Genomic DNA, 20,580 nt, shown 5'->3' on the forward strand with positions numbered 1-20,580 from the left:
TCTAATTGTATGCATTGGAGCAGCTTTGGATTCCGATTTCCCCTGCCATGCTACAGTTAAACATACCCAGTGACTTCTTTTTGACAGTACTCGTAAGTGAAAAAGCTTATTTCTCCCCTCTTTTTAAGAGAGATTTTTGGTATAGGGTGCATGTGCTTGCCAGAAAGAGAGAGAGAAAGAGAGAGAGAGAGAGAGACATAATACGAGAAAATTCACCTTCCAGGGAATGGCTACATCGCAATCCCTTCTCCTCCTTTCTCCTCTTGGGATCTTGGGCACAAATGCACATGTGCCCAGCATGAGCTTCAAGCCACTGGGTCTGGGACTCAAACTGCAATCAGCTGTGTATGAGTCCAGTGATATAACCATTGTGCCATCTGCTGGTTCCTATTGTCCTTTTTAATCCTATGAAATTTTAAAATTAAAAGTAGTATTCTTGGGACCAGTAGTTGGCATAATGGCTATGATGCTGCACTCCCATGTAGTCGACCACTGTTCGAGTTCGGTCCTGGTGGCTTAAGCTCATATCAGGAGCGTGTACATCTGTGCCCAAGATCCTGAGAGGAGAATGGAGGAAAAGGGATTGCAGTGTGGCCGTTCTCCATGGGGGGGTGATTTCTCACTTTCAGTCTCTCTGTCTCTTGTGTTTCTGGCGAGCACACATGCCCTATAGCAACCCCCCACCACCACCCCCCAATAAAAGGTAGTATTCTTGGGTCTGGTTGGTGTAGTTGTTATGTCACTGGACTCCCACATGGCTAACTACAGTTTGAGTCCCAGACCTGGTGGCTTGAAAACCATGCCGGGCATGTGGGTGTGTGTGCCCAGGGTACCTGGAGGAGAATGGAAGAGAAGGGATTAGAGCATTGCCATCCCAGGGGAGTGACATCTCACTTTTCCTCTCACCATCTCTGTCAAGCTCACATGCCCTAAAGCAAAAATCTCTTAAAAAAAAAAAAAAAAGAATTCTTTGCACTCTGCTTGCAAGTGGGAGCTTATTAATTTCTTACAGTGTGGGTGCGTGTGTGTAGTGCATTACTGTGTATTATATATTATATGCTGACGCTTCTGTGCTGTTCACTACACAGATGTACCGACCCAGTAAGAAAGCCAGTGTCAACACACGAGTCATTAGTGTGGATTGCAAGTTGGAGTGACAGTGTTAGAATCCCTGAGTAATGGAACTATGTTGCTTAGGGCTTTTTGGGGTAATGTTTCTGTTTTCCATTAAGCCTTTTCTTCTTTCTTTTTTTTTCTCTTTTCCAGATCTTTCAAACTCACATGGCGATGAGAACAACTTGTATGCCCTCACAAGTATCTGAGGATGAGCAGAGAGTGAGTATGTCTGAAATAGAGTGCATCGTGTGCTCTGAATGCTTCTGTTCTCCCCAAATAGCTGCTCGGAGAACTGGCAGGCCTCTCCGATGGACGCTTCCGTTTGTCTTCACCTTTCATAGGAATGAACTTTGCTGTTGACTCCAGGGAAAAACAAATAGTAGATAAAATCCACCATGTGCCTGTCCTGTTTGACATTAAGTAAAAAAATTTTTCTGTTTCTTTTTATCATTTGTTATTTCCTTTTTGGTCTGTGCTTTAATGAAAAAGTGTATTCTGTTATGCCAGAGGCACATCATGTGTGTGCGTGTGTGAGAGGGAGAGAGAAAGCACCCTCAACAGGGCTTTGCGAGCAGGAAGAAGGAAGAGAGAGAGAAGGGAGGAAAGGGACCGAGAGGAGAGAGGGGAGAGAAAGGACCTGCGCAGCCTGATCATCCAGCAGTCCTCCTCCCTTCAGTTCTCCATCCCATCAGGGACCTTCCACCAAGGGCAGGACCCGGATCCGGGCTCTGGCTTCCTCCACATACTTCAGTGCTGTGCTGCAGGCTGTTCCTGGTTCTCTTTTTCATAGTAAGCAACTTAAAACTGCAGGTGGCCTAACTGCCCAGTAGGAGACAAGCACTGCTTTTGCTGGGCACATTGCACACGGGACTGGATAGAGTGTTCCTTGGAGTGACAGCATTGAGAGAGCTGCCGGGTGGCTCCCGGGTGCCTGTCTGAGGCAGGGCCAGATCTGAGGCTTCCAGGATCTAGGTGGACCTGGACACAGGGATAATTTCTGATGTTTAGAAAGAGAGAGTAGGGCCAGCCAGTGACAGGGTGGTTAAGGTGGCTAGATCCCACATGGCCTGCTAAGCGGTTTGAATCTAGGACCCATGGCTTGAGAAACATACCAGACATACATGTGTGGGTGCCCACAATCCCGAGAGGAGAAAGGAGGACAAGGGATTGTGGCGTGGCCCTCCCCCTTGAGGGGGTGATTTCTTACTTCTTTCCCTCTTTCTTCTGTCTCTCCCTGGTGAGCCCATTTTTTAAAAAGCACATTTTTTAAAAAAGCACATTTAAAACAAATGTGCTTGTTTCAATTCAGAAGAAAACTGCAAATACAAACATGGGTAGTTCAGTAGGATTAGATGGCTCCTCTGGTTCTGTGCTCCAGTAACTTACTCTTGTCCCCCTTTCCCGCATGCCAACAGCCAGTCCCCCCGGTTTTGGTACATCTTAATATGACCACTAAACTACCATCTTTTCTTTTTGCTTTCCCTGGTAATAACAATCTATTCCATCTTTATTTTATCATTTCACAGACTTTAAATTTTTTTTTAATTGCTAGAGGGCACATGTGCTCACGAGAGAGACAGAGGGAGCACTCTCTAATGAATAGGACACGGTCACGGCTCAGTCCCTTCTCCATTTCTCCATCCCGTTGGGATCTTGGGCACGCTTGCCCACATATCCACTGTGTTTTTCTAGCCACCACGGCTGCGGTTTAAACCATGGTCATCGGCCATGTGGGATCTCGCTCCCATAACTAACTAGGCCATGGGGCTGGCCCCAGATTTTCTGAATTGCCTTTAATCTGCCGCCTTCTGACATTGCTTCGCTCAGAGCACTGCCAGCGTAGTCCATTGGGTGACTTGCTTAGTTTCATTTTCTCTGCTCCTCTCTGCTTTGGCTCAGAAACCCACACCCTCATTTATGAATTGCTACTTTTGTTCCCAGGACTTAAACTCACACATGTAGGGTCAGGGCTAGAGGGGAACCTAGAGGCCGTGTAGCTCAACTTTTATGTAATGAGCATGTGCTTCTGAGGTAAAACTCTGCTAAGTGTTCTGATCTTGAGCCCTTCCCTGACCGCGAAGCATAACGCTTCCTTACTTAAAAACGTCATAACGAGGGGCCAACAGATGGTCTAATAATTACATTGCTGGACTCCCGCATACTCAACTGCGCATTGAGGTCTGGACCTGATGGCTTAAAACTCATGCTGGGTGCATTGCGTGTGTGCCCAGAATCCTGAGAGGAGAATGGAGGAGAAGGGATTGCAGCGTGGCCATTTCCCCTGGGGGTGACTTCTCTCTTTCTGTCTTTCTGTCTCTCTGGTGAGTTCACACACTCTATAGCAAAAAATCTTTCTCTGAAAAAGGAAAAAAAGTCATTAAGATAACATGCTTATGTCACTAGAAGAGATTCAAAGGACAGAAAGGAGATTATTGTGTATGTTCCTCTTCTCTTGCTGCCTAACACACTGTCACAGGTTAGCCCTTAGAACAGCACCTGTTCAAGAGCTGTTGAAGGCTGCAGTCCGTCAGCCTTTCAGCTCAGGGGGGTCAGGTTCAAGGTGTTCCCTTCCACTGACTTTTTCCAGTTGGCAGAATTCAGTTCCTTGCTGGCTAGGGGTTGCTCTCAGCTCCAGAGACCATAGGCTTTTGGATCCTTTCACATCTGAAAACCAGCAAGGGAGAACTTGAGGCATGTCAAGGTCCCTTCAGGTTCCTGACCGCGAAGCATAACGCTTCCTTACTTAAAAACGTCATAACGAGGGGCCAACAGATGGTCTAATAATTACATTGCTGGACTCCCGCATACTCAACTGCGCATTGAGGTCTGGACCTGATGGCTTAAAACTCATGCTGGGTGCATTGCGTGTGTGCCCAGAATCCTGAGAGGAGAATGGAGAAGGGATTGCAGCGTGGCCATTTCCCCTGGGGGTGACTTCTCTCTTTCTGTCTTTCTGTCTCTCTGGTGAGTTCACACACTCTATAGCAAAAAATCTTTCTCTGAAAAAGGAAAAAAAGTCATTAAGATAACATGCTTATGTCACTAGAAGAGATTCAAAGGACAGAAAGGAGATTATTGTGTATGTTCCTCTTCTCTTGCTGCCTAACACACTGTCACAGGTTAGCCCTTAGAACAGCACCTGTTCAAGAGCTGTTGAAGGCTGCAGTCCGTCAGCCTTTCAGCTCAGGGGGGTCAGGTTCAAGGTGTTCCCTTCCACTGACTTTTTCCAGTTGGCAGAATTCAGTTCCTTGCTGGCTAGGGGTTGCTCTCAGCTCCAGAGACCATAGGCTTTTGGATCCTTTCACATCTGAAAACCAGCAAGGGAGAACTTGAGGCATGTCAAGGTCCCTTCAGGTTTCCTGACGCTCAGGCCACAAATTGCCTAGCCCCTTTTGTGGGCTCCTGTCGTTAGGTCAGGCGCCCCCAGGACAGTCTTCCTTTCTGCGTTAGCTGGTTTGGAGCCTTCCTCACATCTGCAGTCTCCTCCCAGCAGCACCCAGGTTATTGAGTAGCCGGGTGAGTATACGTGTCCTAGCCACCATCATTGTGGGGCCACCTCAGTTTTGCCCACCATCCATCCACAGTAACAAGTGATTCTTTCTCAGCCCACTCTCAGTGGTGACATTCTTAATAGTCTGTGACTACCCTTTCAGACATTTCCACTCATATTCATAGGTATATAAGATTAAATATATTAACCTATGTATTTTCATAAATTACCCTAAACCGCTGTTTGTATACTTAGCTTCTGAGGGTCACCCATGTTGTGTCATGTGTCACTAGTGTAGTATGTCTTAGTGTAGATGAACTATAATCTGTTTATCCACTCACCATTTATTGAACATTTGGTTATCCCTCGTTTTCACCTATTACAAATAAACCTACTATGAACATTTCTGCATGTGTCCTTGTGTGGACGTGTGTTTTTATTTATCGTGGGTACCACCAGGAGGATTTTAGGTTGTATATGTGTATTTAGTTTTATAAGTAAGCACCAGCTGTTTCCACAGTGACCGTTTGTGAGCACCTGTAGACGTGTCAGCATTCCTGTTCTTTATTGTCTTCACCACTCGATATTGTCAGCCTTTTAATTTTGGTTATTTTATTGGATGAGCAATGGTATTTTATAGTGCTAATTCACATGCCCCTTATAACTGATTTTATATATATCTAATTCATTTTTTCATTTTTGTGTTTCCTGCTGCCTCTTGGATTAGTAAGTATTTTGTGATTTCATTTGTTCTTCATGATTGGCTTATTAGCAATACACCTATTTGGTCTTTTTTTTTTTTTTTTTTTTTAAGAGAGGTTACTTTGCTATGTGTGTTGGCTGGAGAGACAGAAAGTGAGAAATCACTCCCTAGGGAGATGGTCATGCTGCAATCTCTTCTTCCTCTGTTCTCCTCTTGGAATTTTTGGCGTGCACGCACACTTGCCCTGTGTGAGCTTTAAGCCATCGGGTCCCAACTTGAACGTGGTTTGACTATGTGGGAGTCCAGCAATGTAACCATTATGCCATCTGCTGGTCCCAGTCTTATTTTTTTAAAGCAGTAATTGATCTCGACTTTAACTTGCCACACCGCTTTCAAAAAACACTAGTATTTTACATATGATGGACCTCTCTATCCTCGCGTCGTCTGAGCTTCTGACATGAATTCTAGAGTACATTGATTTGGTTATTGCTTTAAACAGTGGAAAAGACTCTCCTTTACTCGCCTGTGCATTTATCTTTCTGATGATCTTCATTCCTCTCTGTAGTTCTGAGTTTCCATCCGTTGTCATTTTCTTTTACCCTGAAGAGCTTCTTTACCATTTCTTGTAGCATACATAAACTGCCAATGAATTTTCTCAGATTTTATTTGTCCAAAGAAATCTTGGATGTTTTCATTTAATACAGAATTTTTGACTGTCAGTTTTTTTCTATTGGCATTAAAAAGATTACGGATCTCAGGAGGCGCATGCCTGCTGTACTCAGGGAGGTCTCCTCTTGATCCTGGAGCTTACCCATGTGGGTCAGCCTTGCAGAACACGGCATTGCTACATGTGCTGCATGTGCTGTTGTCTTCTGGTTTGCTTTGTGTTTAGAACTCTGTGGTCACTTTGTATTTGGTTTGCTTGTGTGTAGTATGTTTTTCCCACACCGGTTGCTCCTAACGTTTGTCTTTGTTTTCGTCTTTAAGCAGTTTGCTGTCATGTGCCTAGTCATGGGCTCCTTTGGCTATTTCCTGTTTGTAGTTGCCTGAAATTATTGCGTTTCCGAGTTCCTGTTTAAGACATTGGAAACGGTTCAGTCACCATCACTCAGACCTTTCCTTCTTCCTCCCCTCGCTCCTCCCTCTTCACCTACCCTCCTCTAACTTTTCCATCTTCTATTCCAGTTACAGGTAGGTTTGACCATTTGATATTGTTCTACAGGTTTTTGAAACTGTTAGAGTTTTATCTTCTATAGAAGTCAGAAATCTCTGACTTCTATAAATAAATATATTTAGCTTGGATAACAATGAATTGAGCAGATCTTTCTTCCGTTGTATGATCTGCTATTAATACCAGTGAATATATATATATATATATTTTTTTTTTTGAGAGGTTTTCGCTATAGGGCGCGTGCGCTCGCGGTCGACTACGTGGGAATCCAGCGACATAGCCATTATGCTAACTGCTGGTTCCCATTACCAGTGAATATAGTTTTCAATTTGGATGTTGCATTTTTTTTTCTTTTTTCTTTTTTTTTTTTTGGAGAGATTTTCACTGTAGGGCGCGTGCGCTCGCGGTCGACTACGTGGGAATCCAGCGACATAGCCATTATGCTAACTGCTGGTTCCCATTACCAGTGAATATAGTTTTCAATTTGGATGTTGCATTTTTTTCATCCTAGGAGTTCCATTTATTGGTTTTTGATGTTGTTGGCAGCTCTCATTTCTCTATAAGCCTCTGCCATGTCACTGGTTATAAACATTTTCCCCCATATTTATCATAGCTCTTTAAAATTCTGATCTGCTAACTCGATGAGTTACTGTGGATCTCTTTCTGTTGACTGTTTTTTCTTGACCAGGCCTCATATTTTTCTGCTTCTTCCTATTGTAGCAATCTTTGGTTATATAATAGATGTTGTAGAGATGCTGGGTTTTGTTTTCTTCTCGAGTGTTGAGCTTGGTTATAACAGGCAGTTAAATTGCTGCCTCTTCATACTGAGCATACCGAGCCTGGGCTACAGGCTTTGCTAGCGCGGGTCTGTTTCAGTTGTGCCTAGGGAGCACTTTGATTGCTGGGATGTGTTCTTGCTCTTAAAACATGGCTCTTCTGGGTTTTCAGTAAAAGCCTGAGAGGTTTACCAGGCTTCTTTAAATTAGACTTGAAATTCAGGCTCTGTCTCCGAGGAGGGCGCAGCTTCTCCCAGGTCCCCTTCTTCCCTCCTGGATCTTTGTCTTTCCCGAACCATGTGCAGCTCAGAGGTCCACTGTGGACTCCATGGTTGGAGTCACATACCTGGCTGGAGTCCATAGAGAGTGTGTTTGCAGGCTTTAGACCCTTCTTTTTGGAATTTTCTTCCTCAGTTTCCAGCCAAGCTACTTGTTCCGATCTCTGATGTACTTCTTAACCCAGCTCAGCCTTTGTGCTGTGATGACTGGGGCGGCCCAAGGGGGGAAAGTTAGATAAATGTGGTTTTTCCCTAGGAGGTTCCCAGGTTCACTCTGCTCAGGAGTCATCCCTGCAGCCCCTCTCTGCCTTTGGTTCCATTCCAGTGGCCTGAAGAAGAGTTGCTTACAATTGCTGTCAGCAGGGAGATGAGTTTGATATAAGTTATTCTGCCATTACTGGGAGCTGGAACTGGATCTGTCATTTTATTGGGTCGTCAGAAAAGTCATGACGCATGACATCCTTTCATGTGTGCCTGTATCCTGGTTCAGTATTTTTATTATTATTATTATTTTATACTGTTGTTTTTGTTCTCCTTCAGAAAAGAGAAAATATTCGGTCCTTGACTATGTCTGGCCACGTTGGTTTTGAGAGTTTGCCTGATCAGCTGGTCAACAGATCCATTCAGCAGGGCTTCTGTTTCAACATTCTCTGCGTGGGTAAGTGCCCCCGTCTTCCTCCAGATGGTCCTTTCTTCTCCCTTCTTGTCATGAGTGTGTGATGCTCATGTCACCAATTGAGAGCATGGTCTCAGGATATTTCTCAGTTAAGTTCTGTTAGTTTTTAATTTTCGGCTTGAAACTTAGCTCTTCAGAGTCCTGAAGAACCCATTTTCTACACTCTGCTAGTTACTCGGGAACAGCTGCAGCATGTGTTTCTTTCCTGGAAAGTGTGACCTTGGGAGTATCTGGACCCTTGAAGCCACCTAGTGGGAGTGTAGGGTTCTGCTGCTTCTCAGCATCCTGTGCATCTGTGAAGCTCTGCCTTTGTTTTTTTCCAGGGGAGACTGGAATTGGAAAATCAACACTGATTGACACGTTGTTTAACACTAATTTTGAAGACCATGAATCCTCACATTTTTGCCCACATGTTAAACTTAGAGCTCAGACATACGAACTCCAGGAAAGTAATGTTCGATTGAAACTGACTATTGTGAATACAGTGGGATTTGGTGACCAGATAAATAAAGAAGAAAGGTATGTGTCTTCTAGGGATAAAACAAGTTTTTCTTATTTCAAGATAATTGCCTTTTAGTCCCATGAGCTATGATTTGATTTTTCTAATACAGAAAATGCTTACTTTTCCTTGCTTAAAAATTAAAGCTTTGTTCTTATTAACAAATTGACCTTTTTTTAATCCGGTTGCTTAATTTCTTTGGGATAATTTGAATCACATTATTAAAATGAGTATTTCAGCAAAAATAGTTTAATTATCTCCTGTATGCAAATTCAGTGTACGTTTAGTGAATGGTACTTATTTTCAGCCAGGAGTTATCTTGTTGAGGGAAAAGATATTTCTGTATAAGGTGAGGTGTGTAAAATAGTCAAACACATGTGTGCGTGAGCGTTTTTCTTCTTCTTTTTTTTTTCTTTTTTTTTTGAGAGGTTTTGGTGCGTGCGCTTGCCAGACAGACAGACAGACAGAAAGTGAGAAATCACCCCCCAGGGGGGATGGCCACGCTGCAATCCCTTCTCCTCCATTCTCCTCTTGGGATCTTGGGCACGAACGCACACACGCCTGGCGTGAGTTTTTTAAGCCACCGGGTCCAGGACGCAAACCGCGGTCGACTACATGGGAGTCCAGCGACATTGCCATTACGCTAACTGCTGGTCCCGCGTTTTTCTTCTTTCTTCTTCAGAATTTTAGCCAAAATAGCCATTTTATTTATTTATTTATTTAGGTTTTTGCCATAGGGCATGTATTCTCACTGGAGAGAGACAGTGAGAGGGAAGGTGAGAAATCTCCCTCGGGGGAATGGCCACATTGCAGTCTTTCTCTTCCAGTGTCCTCTTGGATGTGGGGCACGCATGCAAACATGGGACACGATTTTCAAGCTGCCAAGTCTGGTACTCAGACTGTGGACTACCATGTGGGAGTCCAGTGCCTTAACTACCATGCCACCTACTGGCCCCAAGAAAGTTTTGATGGTGAAATTTTAATTTATATTTTAGTCCATATTTTTATTTCTCTTTATTGCCACTAGGCTTGTGCACTTTGGGGGTGGGGTAAGCACCACCCCTAGTGAGGAGAGGTCATGCTGCAATCCATTCTCCGTTTCTCCTTTCAAGATTTTGGGCACCCATGCCCATGTGCCCACTGTTTTTCAGGCCTCCGGGGCTGGGATTTAAATTACTACAGTTAGCCATGTGGGATTTGGCTTCCTTAGCCTCTAGGCTATCGTGGTGGCCAGGTTTCTTGTACTATTATTATAAAGATTGATGATATAGAATCCAAATCGAATTTAAATTATGAAAGAATAAGACTGTGGTAAAGCAGTAACTTTTAGCTTTCTAAGAATGTACATTTTTGGTTGCTCTGAGTAGCTTCCTCGAGGGATGGCCTGTATGCCCTGTGTCGGAGTAGGGCCTGGAAGTACTGTGCTCTGCCTTAAATGGGAAGCACTGATTTGTGCAGATATTTTGGAAGGGGTAGATTAGTGGTAGGGGCAAAGGCCTGTGGCATGTTCCTTTTGTTTTTGGAGAGGTTTTTGCTATAGGGCGCGTGCTCGCCAGACAGACAGAGACAGAAAGTGAGAAATCACCCCCCAGGAGGAATGGCCATGCCGCAATCCCTTCTCCTCCATTCTCCTCTCGGGATCTTGGGCACGAACGCACACACGCCCGGTGTGAGTTTTAAGCCACTGGGTCCAGGACGTGAACTGTGGTCGACTACGTGGGAGTCCAGCGACATATCCATTATGCTAACTGCTGGTCCCGGCATGTTCCTTTAAATATTGTTATTGCTTGTAAGATGCAGATCAACATGCAATTAGTGTATGTAAATTAAAGTGCATTTATTTATTGATTATTATTTTAGGTTTTTGCCATAAGGTGCATGTGTTCACTGGAGAAAGACAGAGACAGTGAAAGTGAAAGTGAGAGTGAGAAATCACCCCCATGAGGGGGGATGGCCACATTACAATCCCTTATCCTCCATTCTCTTCCGGGGATTTTGGGCACCATTGCGCACACGCCTGGTGTGATTTTCAAGCTGCCAGGTCCTGCATTTGGCCATGCAGGAGTCTAGTGCCTTAATTGCCACGCCACCTGCTGGTCAGTGAACGTAATTGTAAATGCGCTGAACCGGTGAGTGTACTTGACCTGCTGAATTCATTTTCTTGTGTTATGGGATAAGATCCCCAGGAGGTATAACTTTCTGTGTAAATGTACTCCTTAAATAGACTGAAGCCTGCTTTTTCCTATTCATTTATTTGTCTGATTGATTGTTTTCTGTCAGTTTTCAAATGATCCATTAACGTGTGTCTGGAAATATGGAATAATCGAGATCAGCTGGAGCCCACTGGCCGTGCTCGTGGACCCAGTGCTGGTTCTCTTCTGTCAGTAGTCACTACTATTAACTAGATGTTTCCAAGGCCTTTTCTTTCTTTTCAATTTAGTTTATTGATTTGTAATTTACGTAGAATAAATTTCACTGATTTTAACTGTACAATTCAATATGGATTTTTTTTTTTGAGAGATTTTTGCTACAGGGTGCATGTGCTCACCAGGGAGATAGAGAGACAGAGAGAAAGTGAGAAATTACTCCTTGGGGGGGATGACCATGCCGCAGTCTCTTTTCTTCCATTCTCCTTTCGGGATTTTGGACACGCACACAAACGCAGCCGGAATGAATTTTAAGTCACCAAGTCTGGGACTCAAACTGCGATTGACTACATGGGAGTCCAGTGACAACCATTATGCCATCTGGGGGCCCCCAAGACGAACTTTTTTTTTTTTTTGGAGAGGTTTTTGCTATAGGGCACATGTGTTCACCAGAAAGACAGAGACAGAGAGATAGAAAGCGAGAAATCACCCCCCAGGGTGGATGACCATACTGCAATCCTTTCTCCTCCATTCTCCTCTCGGGATCTTGGGCATGCAACCACAAGTGTCCGGCATGAGTTTAAGCCACTGGGTCCTGGACTTGAACTGCTGTCGGCTATAGGGAATCCAGAGACATAGTCATTACGCTAACTGCTGGTCCCCCCAAGATGAACTTTTAAAAATTTATTTTATATATGATAGAGAGTGCATGCATGAGTATTACAGAGAGAGAAGGAAGGTCCTGGCCGTGCAGCGATCCCCTTTCTCCAACCCTTCAGCTTGGCAGGGTCTTGGGCATACACATGCCTTGCCTGAGGTGTTTCAGGTCAGCCAACCGGTTGGCTTCCAGCACTGCGGTTCAGTACACTGCCGAGGATGCCACCAGGCCAGCCCTTGAAATGAATCTGGATGTATGCCCTTTTGTAACTACCAGCCTCAACGTGGAAATGGCCGTGGTCTTGGTGGCTTAGCTCAGGTGCATGTGAAGCTCTCCAGACCTGCAGAGAGTAAGTGAGAAGGCAAGTCGCCAGGCCCGGGACTCAAACTGCAGTCTGCCACGTGGGACTTCAGCACCCTTAACCAGCACGCCACCTGCCGGCCCTCAGGTTCTAGTCACGTTGGCCACCTCTCTACCCGTGCTGTCTCCCAGCTCGGTGAGTCAGTCCTCCAGGCTTTGCTCTGTGCGGGACCTGGGAGGCCTGCCTCCAGGAAGTCGGTGGGTAGTCCGAGGGCTCTCTTTATCTCCCTTCGCAGTCATCAGAAATGTGGACTGCTTCCGTTTCTAGTGTAAAGTGGCAGGTTAATCCAGCTTCCGTTTTCTCCATGATGGCTCCATCCTTCCTTCCTCCCTCCCTCCCTCTCTCTGTTTCTCGCTTTTTTCCCCTTTTAAACTTTGCTATAAAGCATGTGCACTTCACCAAAGAAAGAGAGAGGGAAAGTAAGAAAGCACTCCCGCACACACACCCTGTGGGGGATGATGACCACACCACAGTTCCTTCTCTCCTACTCTCCTCTCTGGATTTTCAAGCACGCACGTACATGCACTTGGCATTTTTTCTTTTTCTAATTAAGGTTTTTGCCATAGGGCATGTGCACTCACCAAGAGAAACAGAGTGAGAGGGAGAATGAGAAATCACCCCTACCCCTCCCCAGGAGGGATGGCCATATTGCAATCTCTTCTCCTTCATTCTCCTCTCAGGCTTCTTGGGCATGCATGAACACACCTGGTATGATTTTCAACCCTCAGGTCTGGGACTCTGAACTGTGGTCAGCCATGTGGGAGTTCAGTACTTTAACCTCCATGCCACCTGCTGGCCCCCTAAAAATTGGTTTTTAAAACTCATAAATTAATATATACTTTTAGCAGATATGTATATCTATCTATATCTATCTGTCTATCTATATCTATCTATCTATCTATCTCTATATATATATATCTTTTTGTAGTCTATGAAGAAGTTGTGGTTTCTTTCATCGAATCTTTAATACGTTAAGTTGTAGTAACTGATTTCCTGTTGGTAAATTAACCTTGTAATCGTGGATACTATTCTGAGATCATAACATCCTTTTTCTGTTCTGCTGTATTTGATTTTTTTCTTTTAGTACTCTAGCATTGGTGTTCTGTATATCATACCTGGGAACCTCCATCAGAAGGGCCGGCAAAGGATGTGTGAATGTGCGTGTGACTTGATGTAAACGCTGTTTCAAGCACAGGTTGTGCTGGTGGCTTTTAAGTATTAACCTCTGTGTGTGCCTGTTCTGGGCATTAGGTTTGATCACTGAAGTTACCTGTTTAGTTTAGATACCTCAGACTTCACTGCTGCACAGATATCTGGTTAAGGTAGTGTGGATATGTGGTCTTAAATATTAAATAATTGTTTTCAGCTACCAGCCGATAGTTGACTACATCGATGCTCAGTTCGAGGCCTATCTCCAGGAGGAACTGAAGATTAAGCGTTCTCTCTTTAACTACCACGATTCCCGCATCCACGTGTGCCTCTACTTCATCTCACCCACAGGCCACTCTCTGAAGACACTCGACCTCCTCACCATGAAGAACCTGGACAGCAAGGTGGGTTTAGGAAAGGACTCAACAGATCTACTTTCCTGTTTACTTTGAACTCTTAAAGTATCTTTACATTATGTCTGTATGTCATAACATACATTCTCTGCCTCTAAAGAATTTGATAAATTTCCATTTCACCTTATTTTCCAGAAAAAAATCAGTTGGGAAGGTGAGATGAAAAGAAACATTAGGAACCAGCAGTTGGTATACTGGCTATGTCGCTGAACTCCTATGTAGTCGACCGCAATTCAAGTCACAGATCTGGTAGCTTAAATTCACACTGGGCATATGTGCATGCATGCCCAAGATCCCGAGAGGAGAATGGAGGAGAAGGATTGTGGTGTGGCCATCCCCCCCAGGGGGTGATTTCTCATTTTCTGTCTCTCTGTCTCTCTCTTTCTGGTGAGTGCACGCACCCTATGGCAAAAAACAAAACAAAACAAAACCAGAAACTTTAAACATACAAACTTAGTTTCTTTTTTAGTGAATAAATTGCATGATCAGAAAAGGAATTTTCTCTGTTTTTTTGTTTGTTTTGTTTGTGTTTATTTCTCCTTAAGGTTTTTGCCATAGGGTACATGTGGTGTGGGAGAGAGTCAGAGGGAAAGTGAGAGATCACTCCTTACGGGGGATAGCCGTGCTTCAACCCCTTCTTCATTCTCCTCCTCAGATTTTTTTGACACATAAGCACACATGTCTGGCATGATTTTCAGGCCACAAGGTCCGAGACTAGAACTGCAGTTGGCCATGTGGGAATCCAGCATCTTATCTACCACACCACCTGTTGGCCCCATACATAATGTTTTTAAGAATTTTTAATTTTATTTATTACTATTTTTCTTCTGTTTGACCAGGGAGAGACACAGAGAAAGAGAGTGGGAAAGAAAGCCACCAGGCCTAGGACTCGAACTGTGGTCTGCCATGTGGGAGTCCAGGGTCCTAACCATCATGCCATCTGCCAGCCCCTTATCTGTATTATTTTTAGAGAACATTTCTTTCTTTCTCTTTCTAAGAGGGTGCCTGTATTCACTAAAGACAGAAACAGAAGGTGAGGGAGAGGTGAAATTACGCCCAGCTTTGTCCTGGCTGGAAAGAAGCAACATGATGCAGTCTATATGAAGGCCATGGAGTTTGGGGTCAGCGGAGGCTAGGTTTAAATACTAACTCTGTCACTTAGTAGCTGGGTCGTGGGCAAGTTTCTTCAGCTCTCTCAGTCTCAATTTCCTCCCCTTTAAATAAAAACCTAGGGATAAGTCCTACTTCAAGGGACAGATATGAAAGTGAATGAAATGAGTCCCTGTAAATAGAGGATTTAACAAATAGTTGTGCCCGGTAAGAAGAGTAAATGAGATAATGTAGATCATCTGCCAGAAGCCCTGCTCCAGCCGGGGTGGGTTGAGACTCATACACAGGAGGGCAACACGGGTGATCGGGAGTCAGACTGAGACCTCGATGCTCCCTCGCATGTTCTCAGCCGACTACAGTCAGAGCCAGCTCAAGACTGCAGGCCCCGTGGCTATCAAACATACCTATTTATTGAGGGATGTCTTACAGGAGTAGGAGGGGCGAGGGGGAAGTAAAAGTTTTACTCTAAGGAAATAGGGTATACAAAGTGTGGAAACAATAATCGTAAAACATGATGCACTGTTCTGTTTGATCAGGTGAAGTCAAACACAGTCTTCAAAATGAAGGAGTCTATTTGTCTGGTGCATTTTCTTCTTAAGTCTTGATTATCGGACTGGGCCCTTTTGGATGAGAGGATCTTGTAGGTCAGGAGACAACACAGGATGTTTTATTAGCAGTTTTTCAAAGTTAACAGCACACAGATGAGAAACTCTTTCTTTGTAGTTAAAAACTATTTGTTGCTTGCCCGAACTAGATAAGAACTTTCAGCTAAGATAGTTACTTTTTCCCCTGGAGCCTTCAGGTGTGTTTATTCTGTCACTGTTAGCCAGATCTGTCCTTCCTCTATTAACCCACGGGTCCCTATATTTTATTTGCTGAATTCTTTTTTTTTCTTTTTTTTCTGAATTCTTTGTTAATCAGTGAATTCTTTTTTTTTTCTTTTTTTTGGGGAGATTTTTGCTATAGGGCGCGTGCGCTCACCAGAAAGACAGAGAGGCAGAGAGAGAGAAAGCAAGAAATCACCCCCCAGGGGGGATGGCCACGCCACAATCCCTTCTCCTCCATTCTCCTCTCGGGATCTTGGGCACGCACGCACACGTGCCTGGTGTGAGTTTAAGCCGCCCGGTCCCAGACTTGAACTGCGGTCGACCACCTGGGAGTTCCAGTGACATAGTCATTATGCCAACTGCTGGTCCTTGTGCTTTACCTTTGAGTCCTTGTCATGGCGGTGGGTATGCTAACTTGGCCTAAGGTAAGTTAACTTTGGCCTGCAGGTTTAACAAGGGGTATTTACGTAAAATTAGCCTTAAACGAACTTAGTCTACATATACTACTAATGCTAATTTGACTTATACTAACTTAACCTAACATATGCTAATTTTGGCTTAAAACAGGCAGGGTGGGGGGAGTCTCACGTTTTCTGATCTTTGAGCATCTTAGGAAACTGAAACTGCATTCCTACAGGATCACTGATTGGCTTTATTGTAAAGTTGCAGTAAGTCTGGGGGTGTTATTTTACCCTTGCAGGGTACCATAATAACAGTAAAGCTCATGGCAGAGAAATTGAGTGCAGACCAGTACAGCAACACAATGGAGATTTAGGGCTTGTAAACTGCCAGTCTTGCTCGCAGTTCCTTCCCAGCCCAGGCCTTGCCGTAGGCATGGGAGGCAGCCTCTTCACCAGCTTGTGTTGTCTGCACGGCCCTGTCAATAATCACATGATGCATAGTGTGCAAATTGTAAAGGCACGCAGAGCATGCTGGTTCACCCTTCCCCTTCTCAATAGCCAGTGTATAACTGCGTGTCATAGAGTGGAAGGTTGTTCTAGTATAGTGTATAAATACGTACCGTCTATCTGCTCTACTGCTGGTGATTTAAACATGTTTATTTTGTATGACGAAGTGTAGATTTCCTTGTAAAAACAAGCATTTGTCTGTTATTTTGTGTAAGAAGGTTGTTTCAGAGTTAGCCGAGGGGCTTAGTTGGTGGGGGTCACTGTACTAGTGTAAAATGGGCCTTGGAGAGCTCTGGAACACGGCTGTCACATGGAACTGCCTGGGTTCAGGCTCTGTCCTGCCACTTCCTGACTTTGGTGGCCGGTGGCAAACTAACTAGGCTTCATTTTCTTTTTTTCATTTATAAAATTGGGAGAGTGCACTGCTCTGATGCTTTTGTGAAGATTTTCTGAGATGAATTACAAAGCATTTAGTGCAATGCCTCCCACATAGGAAGCACCTATGTTATTTTGTTATTTAAAAGTTACTTTTTAATTAATAGGCTCAGTCTTGTTCAGAGTTAATTTTTTTTTTCAATTTGCCAGAGGGTATGTGTACTCCAGGGAGAGAAGGTAAGAGAACATCCCCCATGGGGGATGGTCACGCTCAATCCCTTCCCCTCCATTTCTCCCCTAGGGGTTTTGAGCACACACACGCAGGCTCCCAGTGTGTTTTTCAAGTCCAAGACTTGAGTTGTGCAGCTGGCCACGTGAATCCAGCCACCTTACTACCACTCCACCAGCTGACCCTTACTCAGAATGCTCAGTATTGCTGTTGGAAATGGACCACCCCAAGTTCTTTGGGGCCCTCGAAGCCTTCTAGGCGGCCAGGAGCAACGTGTGGTCAGTCCCTTAGGGGATCGGGGTGTAAGCAGGAGGGACAGGAGCGCCTGCTCAGGGGCAGCACAGCAGACCATCAAGCTGGGCCTCAGAATAGCTGGCTCAGATGCATGCCCCGTGCTGCCGAGGACTCTGAAGAGCAGCGCCAGGTGATCTTTTCAACAAGGCTTAAAACCGAAATGAAGTGTTCCATGGTAACAGTAAAAGATTGTGAGTATTATGTATTCAGTTGAAGGTGGCCACAAAACCCTCATCTGCATTATTCACTTGAAGGGAGAAATTCTAAAATGGAGACTTCAGCCCCCTGTCCCCACCCCCAGGTCACAAGCATTTGCCAGAGATTAGACAAAGAGAGGAAGAGAGAGAGAGCACGCACTCCCCCAGTGGGTGTGGCCACATGCATCCCCCTTCCTTCTTTCCTCCATCCTGTCAGGATATACGGATACACACATCTACCCACCCCCACCTCCTGTGTGTTTGTCAGGCCAGGATTTGAACTGCAGTCCACCATGTGGGGTCCAGCTCTCTTAACCGTTAGGCTACAAGACTAACCCTGCTATTTGGCTTCCGATGCAGCACACTGAAACCCCTGAGCTAAGAGGTCCTAAAACGGAGAATTCTTCATTCCTGCCATTATCTTTGTGCTGTGAAACCAAGCAGGACTGTTAGACGGACTGAGCTTTATTACAAGTTAAAGGATGGCCAAGGCCTGCCTCAGGCACCTGATATGGTGCATGCTGCACGGGGGTGCAGGTTTTTCAGCAGGGCAGGCATTAGCCACCAGCCACCTGGCAGGTCTAGGCAGATCCTGACGTCCACGTTCAGGAGGTGTCTGTGCTGGCTTCTCCCCAGCCCCAGCCCTCTGTCCCTAAGGCAGAACGCTTGCCTGCTGCACGGGGAACGTCTCCTTGTCTTGTGCAGATGGTGACAAGTGACCATCCTTGGGTAAGGTCTGCTGCCTGTTCTCCCCCTGACCAAACATTGGTGTTTAGCATTCAGAGTTACAGAAGCAACTGTGTTATTAATTTGTCATGATTTGTTGCATTAATTTGTCATGATTTGTTGCAAGTATGTAATGTTGAAACCAGGGGCTTAATATAAACATTTTCAGGAGCTTTGACTAATCCAGCATGAAAGCTATTGACTCAGGAAGTTTTTGGCTACCGACCTTGCAGATAATTACAAAAATATCTACCTCCTTTGGAGCATTCAGAACACTGATAAATCCAGATAAATTAAATTAGTGAGAAACTGGAAATGAGGAAAAAAACAATGAGAGTAGAAGAGAAATTAGTTTATTTTTACTTTTGTCCTGAAAATCAGTGCTCACTCACTCTCGACACAGGTGAGCCCTTTAGCCCCGACTGACTAACACACACTGGAAAACAGCCCCTGGTCCCCTTAGGGGCGCATTGTCGCCCTGTAGTAGGAGATCTGCAAGGTGTGGGTCTGCACACCCCACGCGCAGACCTGCCGTACTACTCAGGCATCCCGACGCTCTGAGCTGGTTGTTAGTCCTCTCCTTCTGGCCACTGTCTGTCTGAGCCTCCAAGGACAAGGCCCGGGGAAGGACAGGTCCAGTGCTGACATGGGGGCAGAAACTGCACTTCTTTCTTAGTTTTGCTGAGGGATTGATCACTGATTGCTTTGTGCTTATTAGATTATTAAGAGGTGAAGTTCTGGCCAGCAGTGGTGACAGCAGTCTGTGGTGCTGGGCCCACATGGGAAGGTCCTGAGTTCATATCCTAGGGCCTCCCTGGGCTCGTGTGCCTGGGATTCGTGCTGGCTGAGCTGAGGCTGGGTTGTGGCATGGAGACGCTTCTCTCTCAGAGGAAATAAATAAAAATTGTCAGCGAATTAAGTAGGCAATTTCAACTTACTGTTTATTACTTGTTTTGTTTACTTTTTGGAGTTAGTTTCTTTCTGTCTTTCTTCCTCTCTCCCACCCTCTCTTGCTCCCTTTCTTTCCCAGAGAACCAGTTCCCTTGACAGGGTCTGTCTCATCACACCATGATCTGCCCCCCAGCTTTCCAGCCAGCAGGGTCACAGGCGCGGGTGACCCGGGACCTAAAGCCAGGCCTCCCCCCCGGTGCCCACATGGCTTGGTCCTGCAGAGCCTCCTGGGGCTCACATTTCCTCTGCACCATTTGCCACCATTGGAATTTTAAGGGGCTTTGAAGGAGAAAGAAGAAAATGAGATTTTGAAACCTAAATTCAAATGAAAGATTAACCAAGAGCTCTTCCTTTTTAAAAATGGGAATTATTTATTAAATTTTATTCATCATCATTATTATTTTTAATTTGCTATAGGGTATGTGCACTCATCAGGGAGATAAAGCAAGCTACCAGGTCTGAGACTTGGACCGTGGTCGGCCATGTGGGAGTTCAGCGGCTTAACCACCATACCACCTGCTGGCCCCAAGAGCTCTGCTTTTTACAAGTAATTTCTGTAAGGCCACCACTGTCCTACGTTTAGGAAAGTGACAGCCAGTGAGTGTCTAGGTCAGAGGGCACTTTCTGCAGAGGACCAGGTAGTGAATACTTGGGCTGTGTGGGCTCTAAGGGTCTATGGCAGCTACTCACCCCTGCCAATGTGCAGCCGTAGCTACAAACCGGCTTGATGGTTCAGAGGAATCTTTCTTTGTGACAGCAGGCAGTGAGACTGTAGTTGGCCAACGGCCCCATCCAAGTTGAAGGAATTTATGATCAGAGATAGAATGGTTTTGTGTGAATAAAAATTAGATGTTCGATTATCAGCTTCTGTTTTTCTTTATTCTAAATAGGTGAACATTATACCAGTGATTGCTAAAGCAGATGCGATTTCTAAAACGGAATTGCAGAAGTTTAAGATCAAGCTTATGAGTGAGCTGGTCAGCAATGGCGTCCAGATATACCAGTTCCCCACAGACGATGACACCATCGCCAAAGTCAACGCTGCGATGGACGGACATTTGCCATTTGCTGTGGTCGGAAGTATGGATGAGGTAAAAGTCGGAAATAAGATGGTCAAAGCTCGCCAGTACCCTTGGGGTGTCGTGCAAGTGGAGAATGAGAACCACTGCGACTTCGTGAAGCTGCGGGAGATGCTCATCTGCACCAACATGGAGGACCTGCGGGAGCAGACCCACGCCAGGCACTGCGAGCTGTACCGGCGCTGCAAGCTGGAGATGGGCTTCGCAGACGTGGGCCCCCGGAACAAG

The 20,580-nt window shown here is 45.1% G+C and overlaps 1 protein-coding gene across 1 annotated transcript in view; it reads left to right on the top strand.

Moving 5' to 3' along the window:
* The first annotated feature begins 1,266 nt into the window (after positions 1 to 1,266).
* The window catches only part of SEPTIN10 (septin 10), a 43,911-nt gene continuing 24,597 nt past the window's right edge, over positions 1,267 to 20,580 (top strand). The window contains exons 1-5 of the mRNA XM_027772912.1: positions 1,267 to 1,335; positions 8,075 to 8,192; positions 8,534 to 8,729; positions 13,461 to 13,647; positions 20,164 to 20,513. Coding sequence (XP_027628713.1) covers positions 1,282 to 1,335; positions 8,075 to 8,192; positions 8,534 to 8,729; positions 13,461 to 13,647; positions 20,164 to 20,513 — 905 coding nt within the window. The 5' untranslated portion in view covers positions 1,267 to 1,281. The remainder of the gene's footprint in view (positions 1,336 to 8,074; positions 8,193 to 8,533; positions 8,730 to 13,460; positions 13,648 to 20,163; positions 20,514 to 20,580) is intronic.

Source organism: Tupaia chinensis, unplaced genomic scaffold (genome assembly GCF_000334495.1).
Source record: "Tupaia chinensis unplaced genomic scaffold, TupChi_1.0 Scaffold000041_1, whole genome shotgun sequence".
Lineage (NCBI taxonomy): Eukaryota > Metazoa > Chordata > Mammalia > Scandentia > Tupaiidae > Tupaia > Tupaia belangeri.